Below are 22,252 nucleotides of genomic sequence, written 5' to 3' on the forward strand. Positions count from 1 at the left end.
CTGTTTTTGGACAAACCGCTGGCACTGCTAAAGCAGAGGTCCAGGTGGCAAAAATCACTGCAAACCGAAGGTACAAATCAGAGTCTGGGATGGACACCAAGGGTCCATTTGTAATCATAACTGCAATTGTCAGCATTCAAACAAATTGAAACTGGAGGCCCCTTGAACTCCAGTTTCATGTTGTTTGTGAATGCGGCTACTCTATGTCAACATGTTGGCCTCTCCATCTCTTTCTGAACTGGGCCCACTGAGTTTCCAACTTCCTTCTGCATATGGGTTGCTTCCTAGATCTTTCAGCTTCATTTCTCTCTGTTCTGAACCCTTTCCATGTATCAATGATGTTTCAAATGAGGTTTATGCAGACACAAAGTCAGCATAGTGAATGGATGGGAGCAAAACCTTTGAGGTACTGTGGTATGCTCCCTGACAAGAACACAGGTGCACTGCTACTTGACAAAGGAAATAAAAGCATGCATGGGGTGGTATAAAAATGAGAAAACAAACAAACAAACAAACAAACAAACAAACAAAAGCTCTGTACTACACATTGACGATTTAAATTGCTGCAGTATTTTAAGAAAATGCTGGTCAGCTGCTATTTATTAAATTAAGGTTTAGTTATATTGCTTCATTAAACTGATACCAGATGCTAGAGAGTAGGAGCACAGTCTGCCAAGAATGGTGCCTGTGCAAGCCCTGTTGAAATGAGCTATATGTGTGAGCTCAGCTGTGGTAATTCATTTCATGGATTCTGTGCAAATGCCAGTAGCAGTCTGTAGGGGCAGAGCAGGGCCGGGGGTGGGGGCCGAAAACAAGCCACAGCTGTGGCTTGTTCCCACTCACCTCTCCCTGCCCTGAGTGCCACTTTCTGCCTTGCCTTGCCCTGCCACTTTATTAATACCAGGTAAGGTTCTCCAGTTCCCCAACCCAATGAGCAGCCCACCTGATATTAATAGCAGTGGGGGAGGTGAGGCAGAACATGGCAGCCAGGGTGGGGATAGGTAAGTGACAATGAGCCACACCTGTGGCTTGTTTACCACCCCTCTATGCTTTATCTGTATGGACTGTTACTGGCAAATGCTTCTTAGTGTATTGTGCTAGGTATGTAGCTAATGTCCTAGCAAGTGTAGTCTATGTATGAGTGTGAAAGTGTGATTGTCAGATTCTATGACAAGAGGACTGGTTATGCTTATGCTTGCAAAGTACCTTGTTCCAGGGCTAATAAAAAAAAAAGTTTCCAACGCAGCTAACCATAGTCATGACTAAGGCGCTGTGGAAAAAATATTAATTGGGTTGCAGCTAACTTAACCCATTGGTTTTATTGGTCTTAGTCACAAACAATTTTAGCTGGATTAGGTTTAACCGCCCTGAGCCATTTTTGGAAGGGCGGTTTAGAAACTGAATAAATAAATAAATAATTTCTTAAATAAGAAGAAAAAGTAACTGAGTATTCAATATAACAAATATTTAACCACAGACTAAGGCTGTGGTCCTATGGCATATGTGGGAGCAAACCCCATTGAGTTCAATGGCTTTCATGATGAGGAAAATTACTCAAGGTAGTCCAACTGAAATTAAAGGACAATTTAGGCATTGCCTAACTTGTCCTTTTAATTTCAATGGGACTACTTTGAGTAATTCTCCTCATGTCCACCAGTGGGATTGACTTCCAAGTAAATATGCACAGGGCTGGACTGCATGGCACAGCAAGGGAAAGCATGGAACACATTGATGGTAAAACCAGGATATTAAAAAAGTTGCATAGTCCAAAGAGTAAGTTACCTAGTGCAACTCTTGCAGCAGATGCATCATAGTTGATCCAGAATGATACCCATGACAGAATTGTAATCAGAGTAGAAGGCATATAGGTTTGCAAAATGAAGTAGCCAATATTTCTTTTAAGCCGAAAACTCAGTGATAGCCGAGGGTAAGCCCCTATTTAAAAAAGAAAGAAAAGAAAAAAGGAACAATGACACCAGGAAGAACTTAGTCTCTTTTAAAATCATAGTTTCTAGAGCATATCTTGGGATCCCTGTGCTTACCAGTTGCAAATACCACTCTTTTTGAGATTGTCTTGTAATCGATAATTGAGAATTGAGGGAGCTCAATTTTACTAACTCCACTTACAGCAGATTCCCCTCCATTCCAGTAGAACTCAATGTCATCAGTTGTATATCCATCTATAGTAGGGGAACAAAATCCCAAACATGTTAGTTTGTGGATTAAATTGTTTATAATTTAGTTTCAGTTTTAAAAAATCTCAAGGAAAAGCAAATGATAATAAAACAAAAATAAACATTCAGATTCACTATCTAGATCAGGGATTCTCAACGTTGGGTCCCCAGATGTTATTGGACTTCAACTCCCATAATCCCCAACCAAAGGCCACTGGGGCTGGGGATTATGGGAGCTGTAGTCCAATCTGGGGACCCAATGTTGTGAATCCCTGATCTAGATTATATGGTATTGCAAAAAAATAAAAAATAAAAATCAATTTTTAAAAATTCCTGGGGCTATGTTGACTATCGACAAATCATATCAATTTTAAAGTGAACTTTGCTAATTTTAATGGAAATGGTTAGTTCTTATCAAACAATTTCTGATTCTTAAAAAATAAGTAAGCTTCATCATCATTACTGATTATTCCAGACTTTTGACCAAACCATCTTTATTCATGAGAATAAAGATTATTCATATTTATTAAGGATTATATACATGTATTTTCTTTTCACACAGTAGGAAATCTGATAAAAATAACTGCAGATTCCAAAGTTAAAGTGTATATGTTTAGAATTGTATCTGGCTCTCTCCCAAAGGCAACACTAAGTTTGCTGATGTTAGCATGGGGATGCTGTGTCTACAAATGGCACAGATTAAGATGCAGAATTTTACAGATACTACTGTTTGTTTTCAGAACAATGTAATCACACTTCTAGGTTCTTCTGTTGTCCACTACCTTTACTACTTTGAGGAGAAACGTTGAGTTTAGCTGGCGGTGTCAGGAATCAATGTCACGGGGCAGCCACTGAGGTCCCACTGCTAATCCCTGAGACCACCTTTGTGCCCATAGCTTTGTGGTGGTGATGGGAGTAACTTTCTCGGGGCCAACCTAGGAGGGAGCCCTACAGGGAGCAGTTTGCCTTCAACATAACAGTATATAAAATACTTGACTTCCTGTGTTATTTATACATTTTTGAAGCTCAGAAGTTGGTTGGAAAAAATGAGCACCTATTATGATTCTTTGTTTCATATAAAAGCAGCCTTTAACTCAAGCTACTTGATATATTGTGATAATTCATTGTTAAGAGATTATCGGTGTAGACTTTATTATGCTTAAACAAAATTAATTAATGTTCACTTTTAACCAGTTTCCCCCCCTAAAAAGGAGACTGTAGTTGACATTTTTAAAAATCCAGTTTAAATTAAAAAGCAGTAATTGATTTTTATCCACTCTGGCAGATTTGCTCAAGCTTGTGTCACACTGGATGCATGAGTGCGACCATAAACTATAAACTAGAAGTGCTTAATTGCTTAAAATAGAGGTGTTGGCATTCAGATTTGTGTTGGAGCCTTGCCATTCTGCATCGGAAAGAAGCATTGCTGTAGTTGCCCAGGGACGAGGGAAAGAGACTCGGTATCTGCTTAAGTGTACTCATCTTCTTCTTCTTCTTTTTAAGGGATATGGTTAAAGATGGAAGGGTAGCAGTTATGATATGTCTGTTTAAAGGAGAAAAGATAGGGCTGAAATAGACCAACAGTACTTACAAGAGGATGTTTCCCCACACATCACTTCTGCTAAAGTGACTTTAGCAGAAGTAATGAAGTAACTCACCAATCACTTTGGCCACCCACCAGCTACAAATGCAGCATCTAGACCAAGTTAGTCATGACTAAGAGGACCATTGAAATGAATGGAACTTAAATTAACCATGACTAGCTTGTTTCATTGCTTTCAGTGATGCTTAGCCATGACTAACTAGTTTGGATGCTGCCTTATAAGAGGAAAGCTTGCAACATGGGACTTGATACTGCTGAATAATGCAACATCTGGCTAATGCTAGCAGGGGGAAAGAGAACCAACAGCAAGTGTGTTGTGGAATAAGGATTCTTCTGGCAAGGCACAAGGTGAATTAGCCCTTAGAGCAGCTGCAGGGGGCAGCCAAGACTTGCAGGATAGCTCTCTGCTTTCTGCCAGAACTAGCTGATTCCCCACCCCCACCCCACCCCACAATCCCTTCAAGTTTAAATTTCCTGTTTGCTTATTCTTCACACCTATTTTTCACTCATCCCACATATGAATGTAGCAGCCGTTCAACTTGCAAGCACTGCATCTTAAAGAGAGATTAATATTAACCTAGTTTGTGTAACAGCGATGAACCTTAGCTAACAGACTTGGACTGAAGGCTAAAATCAGCTTCCTGTGGGCAACAGCTGTTAACAATTAGCTCATTTATTAACAATTAGCCCATTGCTTTAGGTTGGTCCCTGATCTAGTCTTGATGCATCTTCTGTATGATACATCTCCTGTATGTCATTTCTCAGGCAGGGGGGTTGCATTTCTCACAGAGAGTATTTAGTTGCATATCAAGATATTAAGTTATGACTGTTCCAAGAGAGCCAGCATGGTGTAGTGGTTAGAGCGCTGGACTAGAACCAGGGAGACCCAAGTTCAAATCCCCACTCAGCCATGATACTTGCTGGGTGACTCTGGGCCAGTCACTTCTTTCTCAGCCTAATCTACTTCACAGGGTATGTAGTACACCGCTCTGGGCTCCTTGGAGGAAGAGTGGGATATAAATGTAAAATAAACAACAACAACAACAACAACTAAATGGTTGTAAAATATCCATACACAGCCATTTTAAGGCTGGAGTGAACCTATGTGATCTTAGTCCTGAATACAACTGAGTCACCCTCAGAATCTGAAGTATATGGATATGACCCCCAGGAGGATGCTGGTTTCTGACATTTGTAGAATGTGGTCACATGTTGGCTTAGACTGCAACTTTTCACTGGGCTGAACCCATACAGAGCTGTATTAGGAGTGGTCCAAGGTTTCTAGGTGCCACTGACATACATCATATGGTCCAAGGACAGAATGAAAACAGCAGAATGGGGGGCGGGGGCAGGAATACTACCTGGGGGCCACAGAAGTCCAGGGGGGCTTGGACTGGGGGCACAAGCCCATTACCATGAGGAAAAAAGGAGGCTAAATCAATCCTGAGTGTATTTATGCAAACATCTCTCTATATTTTGGATATTCAGACTGTAAGATTTTGTGAGATTTACTGGCACCTATCACTTCATCTGCTGTTATTCCAGTTAATAATTTGAACATGGTTGGCAGGTAGGTTATCGGTCTATTATTACTTGGAACTGCACCTTTTGCTGGGTCTTTCATTATGAGATGAGTTTTCCCAGTTAGCCATTGTTCAATATCACCGCCTTGCAAAATGTGATCGAACTGTTTTGATAGTTGTTTATGAAGGCTTGTTAGGTGTTTAAGCCAAAAGCCATGCAGTTCATCGTCGGCTGGTGCAGTTCAATTTTTAATTTTCTTTGCTCTTTCGCTTATTAATTCTGGTGTTATTATTAGATCTTGCATTTGTTGGTTACATTTTTCGACCTCTTTCATCCAGCCTGCTTTTTTATTATAATCTATTGGATTGCCCCATAATTTCCCCCAGAATTGCACTGTTTCTTCTTTATTTGGTGTTTCTACCTTTCTTGCAGTTTCTCCTTCGATGATGATGATGATTGATTCAATTTCTATACCGCCCTTCCAAAAATGGCTCAGGGCGGTTTACATAGAAATAAATAAATAAATAAATAAATAAATAAGATGGTTCTCTGTCCCTGAAGGGCTCACAATCTAAAAAGAAACATAAGTCAGACACCATATATATATATATATATATATATATATATATATATATATATATATGGAATGGCTTCCTATAGGGCTTTGATATTGGGCACAGATATAGGGCACAGATATAGGGTGGGAGGGCTCTGAATATTGAAGTTGAAATTGATTGGACAAACTGTTTATTTTTAATATATTTTTTATTTTTTAAAAAATCAAAAAAGTCCTGCAAGTGGCTTGTATCGTGGCAGAACATTACAAAAACTTCTGGAAATCAATTGATTTTTAATATTTTTTCCATACTGCAGTAAAGCTGCCAAAAAGAGTTCTCTCTATCCATAAAGTACTTCGCAACTAGTGAAAGTAAGGCTAACTGTAAACAGCTGAATAAGCTTTATTTATTTTATTTGTATATGTGCCATGCTCAAGTTAGTTTGCAGTTCAGAATGTCTGAGTGAGAAGTGTGAAGCACAGGGCATGTGTTGTGCTTTTAACTCCCCCCCCTTACCAATGCACTATATGTCCAAGCTGGTTGGTCATGTCCAAAAACCTCACTCACACACTATTTACACAGTATGTAACCAGTCAGTATGATTTTGTAATCATATGAAATGTTTACGAGGCCCCATACATGCTGATTCGCCCCCAGCCCCGCAACCCCCTAGGCATGGCCCCGCGCCTGAATGTGGACGGGGAGCAGGAGTGGGGTGGGGAGTGGAACAGCGGATCCAATTTGCATTACATGTGGATTGGACCACTCTGCAGTTGTTCAACAGTGAGCAGATATAACAATTACTTGACAGTTAAGAAACTGTCTGAGGCAGGATATTAACTCTTGGAGAGGAGGTCAGCTATTTATGTGTTGTGATGCAACCTACAGTTTGATCTATTTCCCCTCGCCCTCCCCACCAACATTTATTTTCAGACATGTGTAGTAGCCTGAACTACATGACTTACTACAAGATAATAGTCATGATGTGAAGTAATTTCAAATGGCCTCTATTTAGCAGCTCATGAGAACCAGATTTCACACAGGGCTGGTATTAGCACACAGGTGCTAGCTTTCTGCTTTAAGCTGCTGGAATCAGAAAATTAGCACAGTGTTGTGGTTAGCGTGCTGGAGAGACTCGCATTCAAATCCCCATTCAGCCATGAAATTCACTGGGAGACTCTGGACCAGTAATTTATCTTTCAGCCTAACCTACTTCACAGGGTTGTTGTGAGGATGAACATAACCATGTACACCGTTCTGGGATCCTTGATCCTTGAAGGAAGAGCAGGATGTAAATATAAATGTAAAATATAAATGTCTTGTACCAGTTTCCGTGAAAAAAGGTGTATTTTGTGTGTCAGCTAGGAACAGGCCCGAAGGATTATTGTGCCAGCTGGGGGGGTGGAGTGGGGGCGACACAGGAGTAAAGCTAGGGGGGAAATGATTGCAAGCAAGCCCAAAAGACCCAGAAACCAGAAAGCAAAATAAAACAATTTCTGACTTCACTGTGTTTTATAAACCCATAGTTACTAAACTCATGTCAAGTTTTTGTCTAGTAACTTGAGACAAGCCACTATTAGAGAGGTAAATGTTAATAATGGCCAATAAGAAGGCCAATACCACCAGTGTTATTTTATCTGCTCTCTTAGTATATGTATATGTGAACCCAGGGAGTGCTTAAAAAGATACCTTGCACATAATGGGCATTATGGTATATGTACTGAAAGTACAAATAGCTCCACTAAATCCAATTAGGCAAAATATCTGCAGAGACTAGCATGGCTATACTCTGTGTAGCCAGCCCCCTCAGACGCTCCAGAAGGATACTATGGTTGATAGTATCAAAAGCTGCCAAGAGGTCCAAAAGGACCAACAGAGTCACACTTCCTCTTCCTTTCCCAATTGGAGATCATCCATCAGGCCAACCAAGGCAGTCTCCATCCCATAGCCAGCTTGAAACCAGTCTGAAATGCGTCATGATAATCGGTTTCATCCAAGACTGTCTGGAACTGGGAGGCCACCACCCTCTCAATTACCTTGCCCAGCCACGGAAGGTTGGAGACAGGCCTGTAGTTGCTCAACTCTGAGGGATCCCAGGTAGGCTTCTTTAGAAGCGGTCTAACAATTGCCTCCTTAAGACAAGGAGGCATCCTACCTTCCCTCAGAGACGCATTTATAATCTCTACCAGACCTTCTACAATGACCCCCCTGCCAGATAGTATAAGCCATGTCGGGCAAGGGTCAAGAGAACAGGTGGTAGGCCGCACCGTTCCAATCAGCTTATCCACATGAATCAGCTGTCCAAACATTACAAAAATGGTGTGGGATCCCACCTCAAAGCATCAATAATAGCAGGCCAGTAAGACTTGTCAGGCCTGTGATTGTGCTTCCTGAGACAGCACAGTTCTAGCTGCTTATTAGGTCCAGGTTATCTTAGAAAGCTCCAGCCGTGGAGCCAGCCGAACAGCGGCCTGGGTCTGGCCCTGCCTGGTGGCCGCTCTGATGACATCCCGTGCATGTGATGTCACATGCACGGGGCGTGCCTGAGCTCCGAGAGAATCCCCTCGCCACCCATGAGCGAGCACTTGCCCATCCTTCAGGCAGTGTTTGTTGCCTGAAAGCATCTATTCCCCTTTCTCTCTCTTAGGGATGTGCGAACCGGTTCGGATCCGAACCGGTTCGGGTCCGAACCGGTTCCGGTCCGGAGGTTCGGATCGAACCGAACCACCCCTGGTTCGGTTCGAATCCGAACCGAACTGGGGGTGGTTCGTTTCGAACCGGTTCGGACCGGTTCGGATCGGTTCGGAAAGCTGAAAATTGGTCAGATGGTAGCTGGCACCCCGGGGTACCTGTCACCCAAACCCCAAAGCAATCGGACACTCGTACGATTTTTTATGAATTTTTGAAAAATATTTTTATTTTTCTCTCATAGGATATAATGGGACCCGAACCAGGCCATTATTTCTTATTGTGGAGCACTCATGGGTGCCAACAACCATGCAAACCCTGAAGCAATCAGACACCCCTATGATTTTTTATGAATATTTGAAATATTTTTAATTATTTTTCTCATTGAGTATAATGGGACCCGAACCAGTCCATATCCCCTGTTGTGGAGGACCTAGGAGCACAAAACCAGGGTGGGTGGTAGACAGGCATGGGTGCCTACCACCCAAAAAATCTCAAGGCAATTGGACACTCCTCTGATTATTGGTGAATTGTTAAGTGTTTTTGAATTCCTCATAGAGAATAATTAGGATTGCAGCAAATGTATAGCTTCATGTCGGGGGGAAAGGGGTGTCGTAGAGTGCAGTGTGGTGGGTGGTAGTTCCTAGGGTGGGCAAGGAAGCTATCAGAATTATTTGAAAGGAATTGGGCAAAGAGGTGATTTTTAAGTGATTTTTGAAGTTTACGCGTCTTTAAGGTTTTTCCTCATAATAAGTTATAATGGAGCTTTCAGCAGCCCTATAAGTGCACATGGGGGTGCTGGGGTGGCCCAGAGCAAGTGGTGGTGTAGTGCACATAGGGTGCCAACCACCCCCATGGGTTTCTAACCCATGGGGTACAGGGATCTCTGGTAGGGGCACCCCCATGGGTACAGGGTTCTCTTGTTTCTGAGGTATTGAGTGTGGATTCTATGATAGCAAATGAGATTTTCAATGAGACACCATCAATCCACTCTAATATGCTATCATAGAATCCACACTCCGCCTCCTGCTTCTTCTCTGTGTGTGTGCTTAGTAGGGGTGTGCAATTTGGGATTTCGGGTGATTTGGCTCGGACCCGAACCGAATCACCCCTGTTCTGTTTTGTGCCCGAATCTGGGTCACCCGAATCACCCTTGATTTGGTTCGGATTCGGATTTAATCCGAATCCGAATCCGAATAGATTCGGGGGGGTAAAAAGGGGCCCAGGGGCAAAATTTTGGGGTGGGGTGGTAGTGCCCAATGGGTAGAGTCTACCACCCCAATTTCAGGGGGATTGGGCAAAGGGCTGATTTTTGGTGAATTTTTAAAGTTTTAGTGACTTTGGGGCAGTTCGGGGGCATAGCATGGGATCTGGGCAAAAGGAGTGGGGTGGGGTGGTAGTGCCTAATGGGTGCAGGCTACCACCCCAATTTCAGGGGGATTGGGCAAAGGGCTGATTTTTGGTAAATTTCTGAAAATTTCATATCTTTGGGGCATATTGGGGCATATTGGGGCAGAAAGTGGGGGCTGGGGCAGAATAGTGGGGTGTGATGGTAGTGCCTAATGGGTGGAGGCTACCACCCCAATTTCAGGGGGTTTGGACAAAGGGGTGATTTTTTGAGAATTTTTGAAGTTTTAGTGACTTTGGGGCAGTTTGGGGGCAGAAAGTGGATCTGCCCCAAAATAGTGGGGTGGGGTGGTAGTGCCTAATGGGTGGAGGCTACCACCCCAATTTCAGGGGGATTGGGCAGAGGGCTGATTTTTTGAGAATTTTTGAAGTTTGGGTGTCTTTGGGGCAGATTGGGGGGAAGGAAGGAATCAGAGGAAGGTCCAATCGACTTGAAATTTGGGAGGCAGGTAGAACACAAGGTCCCCTTTCAAACCAGCTATTTTTTGAGATCCGAACCGGTTCGGTTCGGATCCGAACCGGTTCGGATCCGAACCGAACCGGGGGGTGGTTTGGCAAAACCAAAACCGAACCACCCTGGTCCGGTTCGGACCCGGTTCGGATCCGAACCGAACCGGGAGAACCGGTTTTATGCACATCCCTACTCTCTCTCCAGAGGGAGAGAAAGGGAGAATAGATGCTTTCAGACAGCAAGCGCTACCTGAAATGACACGGAAGCGCTCACTCGAGCTCTTTGGAGCTCGAGGTCAGGCGCAAAGGGTGTGTGGCAAAGGGGGCGTGGAGGGGAATAGATGCTTTCAGGCAGCAAGTGCTGCCTGAAAAGGATGGGCAAGCGCTGGCTCAGGGCTCTTAATAGCCCGGGCGTGGGTGGGGGGAGTTCATTTGGGACTCTTCCAGAGCCCGAGCCACACACCCCTGGGGGCTTCAGCGGCCCCTACCATTGGCAGCCCAGGTTCTTTGAACCCTTTTGCACAATGGTGGTTATGCCCCTGGAGAGCTCCTTCTTCTGCATGATTCTCACTGCATGTTAAGGTCATCTGAGGAGTCCATCTCCAGCTAGCACCGGTGTGTCTGACAGCGACTCAGAGGCGGCCTTCTCTGTAGCCACTCCTGGACTGTGGAATGTGCTCCCTGCAGAAATCTGTAATTTGAATTATGTATTGGCCTTCAGGAGAGCCTTCTGTTTGGCCTGGTCTTCCAGGGTTTTTAAATTGTTGTAAATGGTTTTAATGTTGTAACCTGGATTTTAAACTGTTTTGAATAATTTAATTGTTTTTATGGGGCTTTATAATCTCTATTTTTAAAGGTTAATTGATTTTAATTGTTTTGTTTTAATGTAAACCGCCCTGAGCCATTTTGAAGGGTGGTATAGAAATTGAATGAATGAATGAATGAATGAAAATATTAGGCTGGTGATACAGAGGGCACTCTGGGTAGGTTGCGCCTTTTATCTCAGTCTAATGGACAATAGTATGTATTGTTGAAAGCAGGGGAAGTGGTACCAGCATGGCCCAGTGACAGTGATGCCACAAAATCAAAGTCTGTGGCAATCAATGCTTTAAACACAAGCCAAACCAACCGTTCCTCGTCTCTCTTAGCACCTATTGACTCCAAACCAGACAAAACATTTTTGCTACAACTCCATCCCCTTATAGGAATTGAAGGAGAAGGGGAGTTGGAGTTCTCAGGTATTCTGCTACAGTTCCATTGGCTACCTATCAAAGAGGACCTGTTCAGACAGAATTACACATTCAGATACCCCCTTGGGTTCTAGGGCATGTTCTGAGGGTGCACTATACAGCCACCTTGTTGAAACTAGGTCTGGATGGGTGGCACAGCTGCCTGTGAATCACATGCAAGTTGCATGTGAAATGAAATAAATAATAAAATAACAAACCACCCTCTATGGCTTCCATGAATGGGAAGATACCATCCTAATTCTGGTATACACTACTCAGATTTTGTAACCCAACAAACTGAAAATAACCATCCAGCCACATATTGTAGCTTGTCAGGTGCTTGATTTCCCCTTGATGTTACAATCCCAGACAGGCAGACAGGAAAAATGAGGTTAACTGATGCCCTTAAAGGCAGTCATAAGTGGCTGGTGGGCTGCTCCATTTGGCCTGGTGGGTTATGGGTTGTTCAAGCCTGCCCTGGCTACAGTTTCAAAGGAAAGGTGTCACAGTCAATTGGCCACGCCCCAACAGTATGAAGTGAACCTTCAGCTTTAGTAAGAAAGCCTGTGATCCTAAGTATGTAAATTAACTGGGCAGAGAGGCACATTTTTAATGTGATTCTCTTTATTTAGCAGGGGCAGAGGCGTATATAGGGAAAATAGCACCTAGGGCAAGCACTGAAATTGCGCCCCTGTCCAAACATCTGACACCCAACTTTCAGATAACTTTACCATAATATCAGTTCAAAAATACAAGTCCAGACACTTTCAGGAGAAACAGGTTGTAAGCAACACACACATGCATACACACATACAACCACACATGTGGCATATATGTGCCAGTCGCCTTCCCAAGGAAACGCAGCACATCCATGTGCTGGGCATGCCTCCATAGAGCTAAGCAGTGAAAGCTCTCTTTAGCAAATGCTCTGCTACCTCAGCACACCTCACTACAGGTTGCTGCCTCCAAGAAATTCAGGGATGGGTTTTTTCTGTCCAAACAGCTTTTGCCTTAAAGGGAGATGGTTGCAATGGGAAATCCTAGGGGCCCCAAACAATCCGAAATTATCCAGCAGCTTACAATAGGCTTGGATCCAGCAGCCTGATCAGGAAGAAGGTGGAAGTTGCAGCTAGCCACAGAACAGCAAAACAGTGTGATATTTGAATCAGAAAAAGTGTGTGTGTGTGTGTGTGTGAGAGAGAGAGAGAGGGAGAGGGAGAGGGAGAGAGAGAGAGAGAATTTATAACAATAATCTACCCTGCACTACTGTCACCAATTTTCTGTCTCTGCCACACTGCAAAGGTTTGGTAAAAGGTTGCCCCTGCCTCATCCCCTCAAGTTCTGCCTGGCATGCAGAGGGGAAAAATATTACCAGCTAGAGCAAGCTGCCTTGCCTGCAAAGTAGCTACAGGCTGAGAAAGGGAGAAGGTGCACCAAAGGAAAGGTGTTTGGCTCTGGAATGGCCAATGAAATAAATTTAAAAGAGACAAATGGCTTGACTTCATAACCAATCAGCCAGCTTTCCTCTAACTCTGCTCCAGGAGCAAACATAGATGCAATTTTGCCCTTGATTCAGTGTGCTTCCTGGGTCTAAAGGTAAAAACAAAACAAAAAACCCAATTCTATTGCACATGTATTCCTTTTCCTATCTGTCGCTGTGACAGATACTAAGGTAGTAAGAGCATATGGCCTGTGATAGTGTGTACTGGATGGAGGACACCAGCCACCTTCATAGCATTACAACCCCTTCAAAAGTGAGCTCTGCCATAAATGAACCAAGCAGGCACACAAATATTGGATAAGTTACACCTCCCTTGTTCAATATGGAGGCAGACAACAGGCAGACTGAACAGTAAACTTTATGTCTAGTTTATCAAATGCACTAGTCAATCAGAATCACAGCATGACGATTCAATGTGTCTTTTAAAAACAATTGTGTTCAAAGTAAAAAGGGAGTTGCATAGATTTTTTTTTTAAAAAAGACATTCTAAAATATAACTTTTTCAGAAGGTAAGGAAACTTGAGCAAATCTGCTTGGGATGCACAAGCAATAAAAACCTGAGTACAACTCAGCTAAATTAAAGGGAATAATTTGCAGCACGTTAACCACTTATTTCAAAAGACAAGCCATTTATCAGTATGGTAAGACTGCACAACACAAGGATGGCAATACACTGCAAATGCAACATTTCTGGGTGTGAATTATTACAACAGTTTGTTTTTGGTGGCCATTTTTTATTTTTAAAAATGGCCACTGCACATGCTCAAATGGTCCTTGTGAGGTCCTAGGCCTTGCCAGGCCTCATAGAGGCCTTTTGAGCATGTGTGGCGACCTCCAAAATAGCCACCGCACTGAACTTTGTAGGCCCAAACAGGCCTGAAAATCAGCCCGAGATGAGCTGCGGCGGTGATCTAAGGGGCTGGCGGGGGGTGGGGGAGGGGAACCTTTGCAGACCCCCCCCTCGTGGCCTTTAGGAAGCCCCCCGAAGGGGCTACAGGTTAAATTTTTTTTAATTTTTTTTTAAATTCACAAATTGGGGAGGGGGTGGGGAGCAGCATGGCACTGGTGCCCCCCCCCCCGTGGCACCCAGAGCACATGCCCTGGCTGTCCACCCTAGATTCACCTCTGAGCAGGGGGAGAGTAACTGGCCCTATCAACCCCCAGCACAGTACTTCCAGTGACTGTAGCTGGTGTCTGTTTTATGGTTTCTTTTTAGATTGTGAGCCCTTTGGGGAGAGGGACATCTTATTTATTTATTATCTCTCCATGTAAAACGCTTTGGAAACTTTTGGAAACTTTTGTTGAAAAGCGGTATATAAATATTTGTTGTTGTTGTTGTTGTATTCCTGATATGTGTTTTATCAATGCAGTCTTGTCTCAAAGAGGGAGGTGAATATGCTCAAATCTGTGAGCACACTTTTTTGCTACTCTGGGGGGTAATGAATGAAGGCTCTGAAATAAACATAGTTGTTGGGGGCTGTTTTCCCTCTCTGGCAACAAACTGCTGAAAGAGTCAATTGGACTATTTTTACTGATTCATACCAATGCCTTTGCAAACTGACCTCTGTTTTGTTCAAACATGTTTTGTTCAAACATTATAAACATTTTGTTCCTATTTCTGCAGAAAGGATAAAACACAGCAACAGACTGCTTCAGTGGGAAACATAAAATGCCTCTAATGAGAGGTTTTCTATTCCTCCCACGATACCTTATTTAATGTGGAAGCCAATTTTGTGGTGTCATCTGCTGAATGCTTAACATTTGATATTTAGTATTTTACATTTGACAATTAGGATTCCGTGACTGATGTTCTATATTTGAGAGTAACTGATGGTGGCTGATAAATTTGTAAAAGAGGATGAGGAGACCGAAGCCATTCTGAACAGAGAAACTGGTCAGGGCAAAACAGAATCGGAGTCCTGCTTATCCAGGCAAACCAGTTGGGAAATAGAACTACCGTTTGCTGCTGTGTGAAATCAGGTACCATGAGATGGAGTTGGAAACAAAGGTGTTGTACTACAGCACTAAATAAAACGGTTACACAATATAAACATGTTTGGTGCTTTAGGTTTTGCAGAGAGTCCTATAGAACCGCTGCTTAGTAACAACTGTCTTAATTATTGTATGCTGCTTTGGGCATTTGCATGAATTGGACAGGTGGGATACAAAGTCACAACATAAGCACAGAAACAAGCAAGCCATGGAATTCTGTAGTTCCTGTATATAGTGTTATATAGAGTCAGACCATCAGTCCATCTAGTTCAGGGATTCTCAGCGTTGGGTCCCCAGATGTTATTGGACTTCAACTCCCATAATCCCCAACCAAAGGCCACTGGGGCTGGGGATTATGGGAGCTGAAGTCCAATAACATCTGGGGACCCAACGCTGAGAATCCCTGGATCTAGCTCAGTATTCTACACTGACTGGCAGCAGCTCTCTAAGGTTTCAGGCAGGAGTCTCTCCCAGCCCCACCTGGAGATACCAGCAAGTGAACCTGGGACCTTCTGCATGCAAGTATGTAGGTGCTTTGCCACTGAGCTATGGCCCCATGCCCTAAGGGGAACATCTTATAGGGCTCACATGTAGTCATCCATCCAAATGGATTTTGCTTAGCAAAAGGGACAATTCATTCTCCTTATCACAAAACCAGCTCTCCTTTGTGATCCTTATCACTACAATTATTTCACAATTAGTAGTTAAACTGTGTGTGTAGGTGGGGAACACAGCATTCCTTACCTTTTTCTTAGAGCTTTGAGACCCTGGAGATTTGATATAAGAGGAGCAGAAAAGCAGGGTTGCCTCTTGCCCTGCCTGGGGCAATTACTTCAACAGGGCTTGTGATGAGTGGAGGAACTCTGCACCCCTGTCCATCTTATTTACTCCTAGACTGTTGATATTATAGTGAGTGGAGCAAAGGATGGGATCAGGTTATCTTCTCCACTTTTGAAGGTGGTGAGCAGGTGTCTTTTATTATTTATTTAAACAATCTTTGTACTGCTGTTCAGGAAATGTCATTGCGGTTCATAGAACAAAGTGATAAAAACAGCATCCAACAAGGCAGAGCAAATCACATCAATGAATCAATGAAAAGAACAAACCTAGCAGAACAGCAACAAGATCATCACGGCAAAGCAGGAGCAAACAGTATTAAAGGGCCTCTGAAAGATGGCAGTCTTCAAAAGGACAGTGGGGAGGATCTTATTGCTAAACAAACCTAACTTGGGAAAGTGTTCTAGAACATTACAGCTGTCCAGAATGGTCCTAAAACCATTCAGGTCTTCCAAAGCCAAAGGAGCATTTTGAACTGGACCAAGAATCAAATTTTCAACCAGTGCATTTGTTTTAAGATAGGTGAAATATGGGAACATTAGTCCACACCTGTCAATAGGTGGGCTGAGTTAGCTGAAGCTTCTGAATCATTTCAAAGGTAGTCCTGCACAGAGTGCATGGGGTATATGAGATGTGATGAGTGAGCTTAGGAAAAAGTCTGAAATTTCCCACCTCTCCTCTGCCCTTCAAATTTGATAGGATATTTTCTGCTTAATAATTATGATGGCCAGTTTTGTATGTGAATCTTGGTTCTTTTTAATTACATTTGTATACTAGTAAAACTGGGCTTGCTATTTGCAAGCATTCGTTCTGTACCACAAAAATGACCATGCACTCTCCCATCACTAGTTCTTAATTAATGTCCAGAAGAGTTTATGCATTTAGAAAAATGTATTTATATCTCCAGCACTTAAGCTTTTTTGTGTTTTTTCAATTTTTAAAGTGTGTTTCATGGAAATCTGACATGAAACTAGGGGTGGAGGGAGGCCAGCAGCGGCCTGGGTCCAGCCCACCGCTGCAGCCCCCTAGCCCCACCCCCCTGTGGCTGATGTCAGATGCTAAGCCCTGCCCCTGCATCTGACATCAGACACAGGGGGCATATCTTTGCTTGCAAATGGGGCCGTGTGGCCCTATTTGCAGGCAAAATCTCCCGGCCAGTACAGCCCCATTTACATAGGAACATAGGAAGCTGCCATATACTGAGTCAGACCATTGGTCCATCTAGTGCAGTATTGTCTTCAGACTGGCAGCAGCATCTCCAAGGTTGCAGGCAGGAATCTCTCTCAACCCTATCTTGGAGAAGCCAGGGAGGGAACTTGGAACCTTCTGCTCTTCCCAAAGCGGTGGCTCCATCCCCTGAGGGGAATATCTTACAGTTCTCACACTTCTAGTCTCCCATTCATATGCAACCAGGGCGGTCCTCGCTTAGCTAAGGGAACAAGTCATGCTTGCTACCACAAGACCATTTGCGAGCACAATGCCCAGCCAGTGCTGCATTCACAACATGGCCGGGAGTGCTGCAAATGCAGACTGCCTGGGGATTTTGCCTGCCGACGGGGTCACATGGCCCCGTTTGTATGTAAAGATATGCCCCCTGCTTCTGATGTCAGATGCAGGGTGTGTGGCTGGGGCACCAGGTGTGGCTCCTGATTGGCGGCAGCCCAGGTTTTTTGAACCCGTTTGCTCAATGGTGGCTCTGCCCCTGCATGAAACCCATTAGATGTGGTAGAACCCCAGTCAATTGAAACAAAATTGCCTGTTTGTTTCTTCATCATTCTGTGAAAATCCAGATTCCCTGTCTCTAAAATCACCTGAGAAAACTGCCAAAGTTTGTGGAAATGGCATAATCTCCCATGCTTTTCCAATTGGAGAGTTTTCTTGGATTTTCTGGGAAATTAATGAATTTTTTCAGGGGTTTTGATTTTTCTGGTAGTGTGGGTGAGGTCTAGAACCTATCTGCAAAAAGGCATGTTTCTGTCTTTTGTGGTTTGTTCTGGGAGTCAGTCAGTCACTGAGGTCCAAGCAGCTTTATATTATAGTTATTAACATGTATAAATAAAATAATGACTACAAAATGTGGAACATGACAAAAAAGGCTGTCAGTTGACTTCAACAGGGTCTGCTTGTTGATATTCTTTAGACATTTAATTTAATTTAATCATTAATTGGTTAAAAGTCCATTTGTCTTTTACCAAAGTCTCAAAATAGATTCTTTTCTAAAATAGATACTGGATAAAACAAAACAACTTGCAATTTAACAAAGCTGCTACTCATTCTGTGAAAGAAGGACCGCCTTTAATATTTTACTTTTCATTACTTAATACAGTAACTCACCAGAACAAATAGCCTCAAAAATAAACAAAGGGGCTCTTAATTCTACTCACTAAAAATGGCCCTCACTGATTAAAATTGTCCCCTACCGATGAGTTAACCAAAGGTTGAATAGATTAACCTGTAAATTAATGCTTGCAGCTTTAATGATAAATAATGCAGTAACAGTTGTAATTATATTGTACATGTAACTGAATACACAAAACTGCTTCAATAGCAGTAATTAATTTAGATGCATCACATTAGTGGAAACCTCTATTTATGCACCAACTTTTAAAAAAATCACAAAGAGAGGCAAAGTGATGTTTTTAATGTTTTATAAGACACTACTAGAAGATTTGAACTTTTCATACCAAACCCTATAGATAATATCTCAGATGAGGCAAGATATACCTCATGAGTACCCAGAATGTTGGGGGCAATATGCTAAATCATTGTAAACCGCTTAGAGAGCTCCGGTTATAGAGCGGTATATAAATGTAAGTGCTATTGCTATTGCTATATACTACAAGCAAATTCATAACCGCTCAGAAAACAACCGGAATTTAGATAGAAGTAGTTCTATGCTGAAAATATTCTCATTATACCATATCATGGCTTCTCTACCTTGCATTCTGTTCCAAAGTGTACCTTCCCCCCCATAATCAATGGAAAACAGTAAGACAACTTACAGCTTTCAATTTCCAGTGTGCAGTTTTGTTCATCCAGAGGATACCTGCGTAGGTCCATCATGCATGCAGCTGTGGTGGTGATACTGAAAGAGGACAAAGCAGGTTCAGAAAGCAAGGACTTATGAATATCTGTCTCTGGTCAAATATTTTGTCTGGGGGCATTGTTATGTAAAGGATCCAGGCCCTGGTCCAGACCACTGTGGCACCATAGGTGCCATTACTTTTTAAAGGAGCGGCCGGTAAAGCCAGGTCCAGGGGAGGCAGTGAGGGTCACCACTCAAATGGTCTCTGCACATGCGCATAGGCAAGCTGAGCACTGGGGGCAGAGCAGCCTCCCTTCGGAATGCCGGGTGTGCCACTGCCACTGGTTCCTAGAGATTCCCAGGTTCCCAAGGTGGTGAAGGGCAGCATTATTAATAAGAATTGCATGCCCCCCCTTGCTGGCCCCCTAGACTGGGCTTCACTGGCCACTCAAGGTGGCTGGCAGTGGAATGAAACAGTGCACTACTTTTCACACACCTGGCAGCACGTGCTGTTTAGCTCCTCTGCCACTGTCCTTGCAGTGGTGGAGGAGAAGGTGAGGTGAGGAGGGAGAATTCCCACGCATCCCCCCAAATATTGGGGGCCTGGAGCCCCCTACTGATGCCACTGATTTTATCATCTGAAAAAGCATTGTCTTGAAGTGGGAAGTGGGAATGTTCAAATTATCAGTGGGAGAGGAATCTGGCACCCTTGATGCCCCCCACCCCACCCCCAGCTTAGCCATTGGTTTTAGAAAGCTACAAGGGGCCATGATCTGGCAAAAACTGGGTGTGTATTTCATTATGGATTTCATTAAGGGATCTCAACGTTCCCACCACCCAATAATTCAAACTCTGGAAAATGGATCTCAGATCCCTGGGAAATTGATTGATGTATTTCTAGTACAGTCTAATCTATACCTACATGAGCCAAATGCAACCCATCTGCCACGTATGGCCAGCAGCACAGCATCACTGATGTGAGGTTTTGGTTGCATGGCAGGAATTGCAAAAATAGGGGTGCTGTGAAACACCTAGCAGCTTCACTACATGGTTGGTGGGCTACATTTAGCCTGATGGGTCCTAAGTTGTACACCTTTCTGCTTTTCCATATATAGCTTGTTCTGTATTTCAGGGCAGGTAGTGTATTCCAACTGCTGGTACTGATGTGTGCATTTTACAGGCATGCAGAGGAATTTATCTTATACCAAGTCAGAGCATTGTCCAGAGCGCTCAGTATGTCTGCAAGGACAGGCGGCAGCTCTCCAGGCTTTCAGAAGGAGGCCTGTCTCAGTTCTACCTAGCGATGGCAGAGATGAAATTGAAACCATATGCATGCAAAAGAGGTGCTCTGCCACTGAGTTATAGCTTTTCCCTAGAGGGAGTGGAGTGTGTGAGGGATGGAAGACAATCTGGTCACATTCACACTTAATGCGGAACTGCAGTTAAACAGGCCTGCGGTTCTGCGGCTGTCATGTCCCAATGAGGGGAACCACAGTTGAGCGCGGTGACGAAACCAAGGGTTTAGGATTGGAACTCCAATCTGGACCCTCAGGTTGTATTGGGTTTTGGCGCCGCAACCTGAGGCTCCAGGCAGCCTGTGGTATGTCAGAATTTGGAACTGCAGGCTGCTGGCCCAGGAACTGGAATTGAGGAAGGAGGCTTCTCCCTCAGCGTGATTGGTTGTGCAGGCTGTCCATCTGTCAAGAAAGAAGCCCACACAGCCAGCCCTGCCCCACCCCCCACCCCCACGGCAGTCTTACTGACTTCAGAGAGGGCTCTTCTGAATGTCCAAATTTGGATGGGAGTGTGGGGGAGGGGGAAGTGGAACTGTGGGTCCCTGTTGGATGCAAATGCGGCCACTTAATGTGTCACTCAGCCCTTATTTTTATTTATTTATTTATTTATTTATTTATTTATTTATTTATTTTGAATGTTTTATCCCCTTTTCCCACTTAAAGTGTTCAAAGCAGTTTACAAAAATAATTTAAAATAAGACATAGAAATAAATAAGAATGGTAATAAAACTATAATTATAAAACAATAATTCAGCAGCAGATATGAATGTAACAGTAGCAGGACAGTAAAAGCCTTCCGTGACAAAGTTTGATGAGAAAAGTTAAAAATACAAAGCTGCAACTCAATAATATAAAGTTGTAGTCCTGTTATTTATGGATTGGTTTCTAAAATGCCTACATTAACTAGGAGTGGCACACAAATCAAAATCAAGACACAGGCCCTGCCCTCATACTTGCAGTCCAAATGACTAGACCCACATGGGAGGGGGAATATCGGAAAAATGCAGAAAGGGGAAATCAATTTGTCAATACTAGAATATTGAGGTGAGGGTTTTTTGTTTGTTTGTTTTTTAAGGCATTTGAGGTCAAGCTGATTTCCCCTTGCATCACTTTCATTCCAATAAGAATATTAGCAACTACGCAGCAGCCCTTGGTCTTCTGGCCACTGGCCAGTGACTGAGGCCAGATTGTCTCCCCCACCCCCAGTTCTGAGAGAGTGGAAGAAACAAGCTTCCCTAGGCAGACTTTGGCTGATGGCAAAGGCTAGGCTGCTGTTCCCCTTTCTGATGTTCTTCTTGGAACTGTGGTGGCCAGATTGTCCTTCCGCTTCTACTTTGACAATCCTCTCTTTCCTATTTCCTTTGTTGTTTTCTCCTTTCCCAGCAGCATAGAATGCTAATGAAAGAATCCTTGGTGCAATCCCAGGCAGTAATTTTTCAGGTAATTAGTTGCATACTGCACAGTGTGAAAATGGGCTCATTATTAATTTTGATGGAGCGCAAGCAGTTCATGCATCACTCTGTGATTCTGATTCTGCCTTTAGGCTAGAGCTGTGCACACTCATTGTGTGTATGCCTGCTGTTCTTTCTCAACCAGTACATTTAAAAAGTAAACAGATTTTTGCATAAATATATACCGTGCATCTCTGCTTCTCACCTAGTTCTCATTGCTGCAAAGGAAAACAGACTGTGAAGAGACTCCCTTAAACTTTCCATAGCTTAGAGATGTAGGAGAAGAAGGGCAGTTCAGTCCCCAAATAGCAAAGCCAAGCCAGTTTGGCGAGAAAGCAGCAAAGCAAGAGGACTTGAGACAGTTCTTTAGTATTGAAAAACTACAAGGATTTATTTAAATAAAAGGTTACAAACAAATGTGAAAAAGCCTGCAACTTAATTTCAGCTGTAGCTCATGGCTACAGCTGAGAGCCAGCGTAGTGTAGTGAGAGCTAGCGTGGTGTAGTGGTTAGAGTGCTG

At 43.4% G+C, this 22,252-nt stretch overlaps 1 protein-coding gene across 4 annotated transcripts in view; it reads right to left on the bottom strand.

The window, feature by feature from the left end:
- The window catches only part of GABRB1 (gamma-aminobutyric acid type A receptor subunit beta1), a 176,415-nt gene that overhangs the window by 21,290 nt on the left and 132,873 nt on the right, over positions 1-22,252 (bottom strand). For all 4 annotated transcript variants that reach the window (XR_008308068.1, XM_053253366.1, XM_053253365.1 and 1 more), the window contains 3 exons: positions 18,965-19,047; positions 2,043-2,180; positions 1,783-1,935 (listed from right to left, as the gene is read on the bottom strand). Coding sequence is in view for 3 of the 4 variants with exons in the window: in XM_053253366.1 (XP_053109341.1) it covers positions 1,783-1,935; positions 2,043-2,180; positions 18,965-19,047 (374 nt within the window). In the remaining variant the exon portion in view is untranslated. The remainder of the gene's footprint in view (positions 1-1,782; positions 1,936-2,042; positions 2,181-18,964; positions 19,048-22,252) is intronic.

Source organism: Hemicordylus capensis, chromosome 5 (assembly GCF_027244095.1).
Source record: "Hemicordylus capensis ecotype Gifberg chromosome 5, rHemCap1.1.pri, whole genome shotgun sequence".
In the NCBI taxonomy this organism is placed as follows: Eukaryota; Metazoa; Chordata; class Lepidosauria; order Squamata; family Cordylidae; genus Hemicordylus; species Hemicordylus capensis.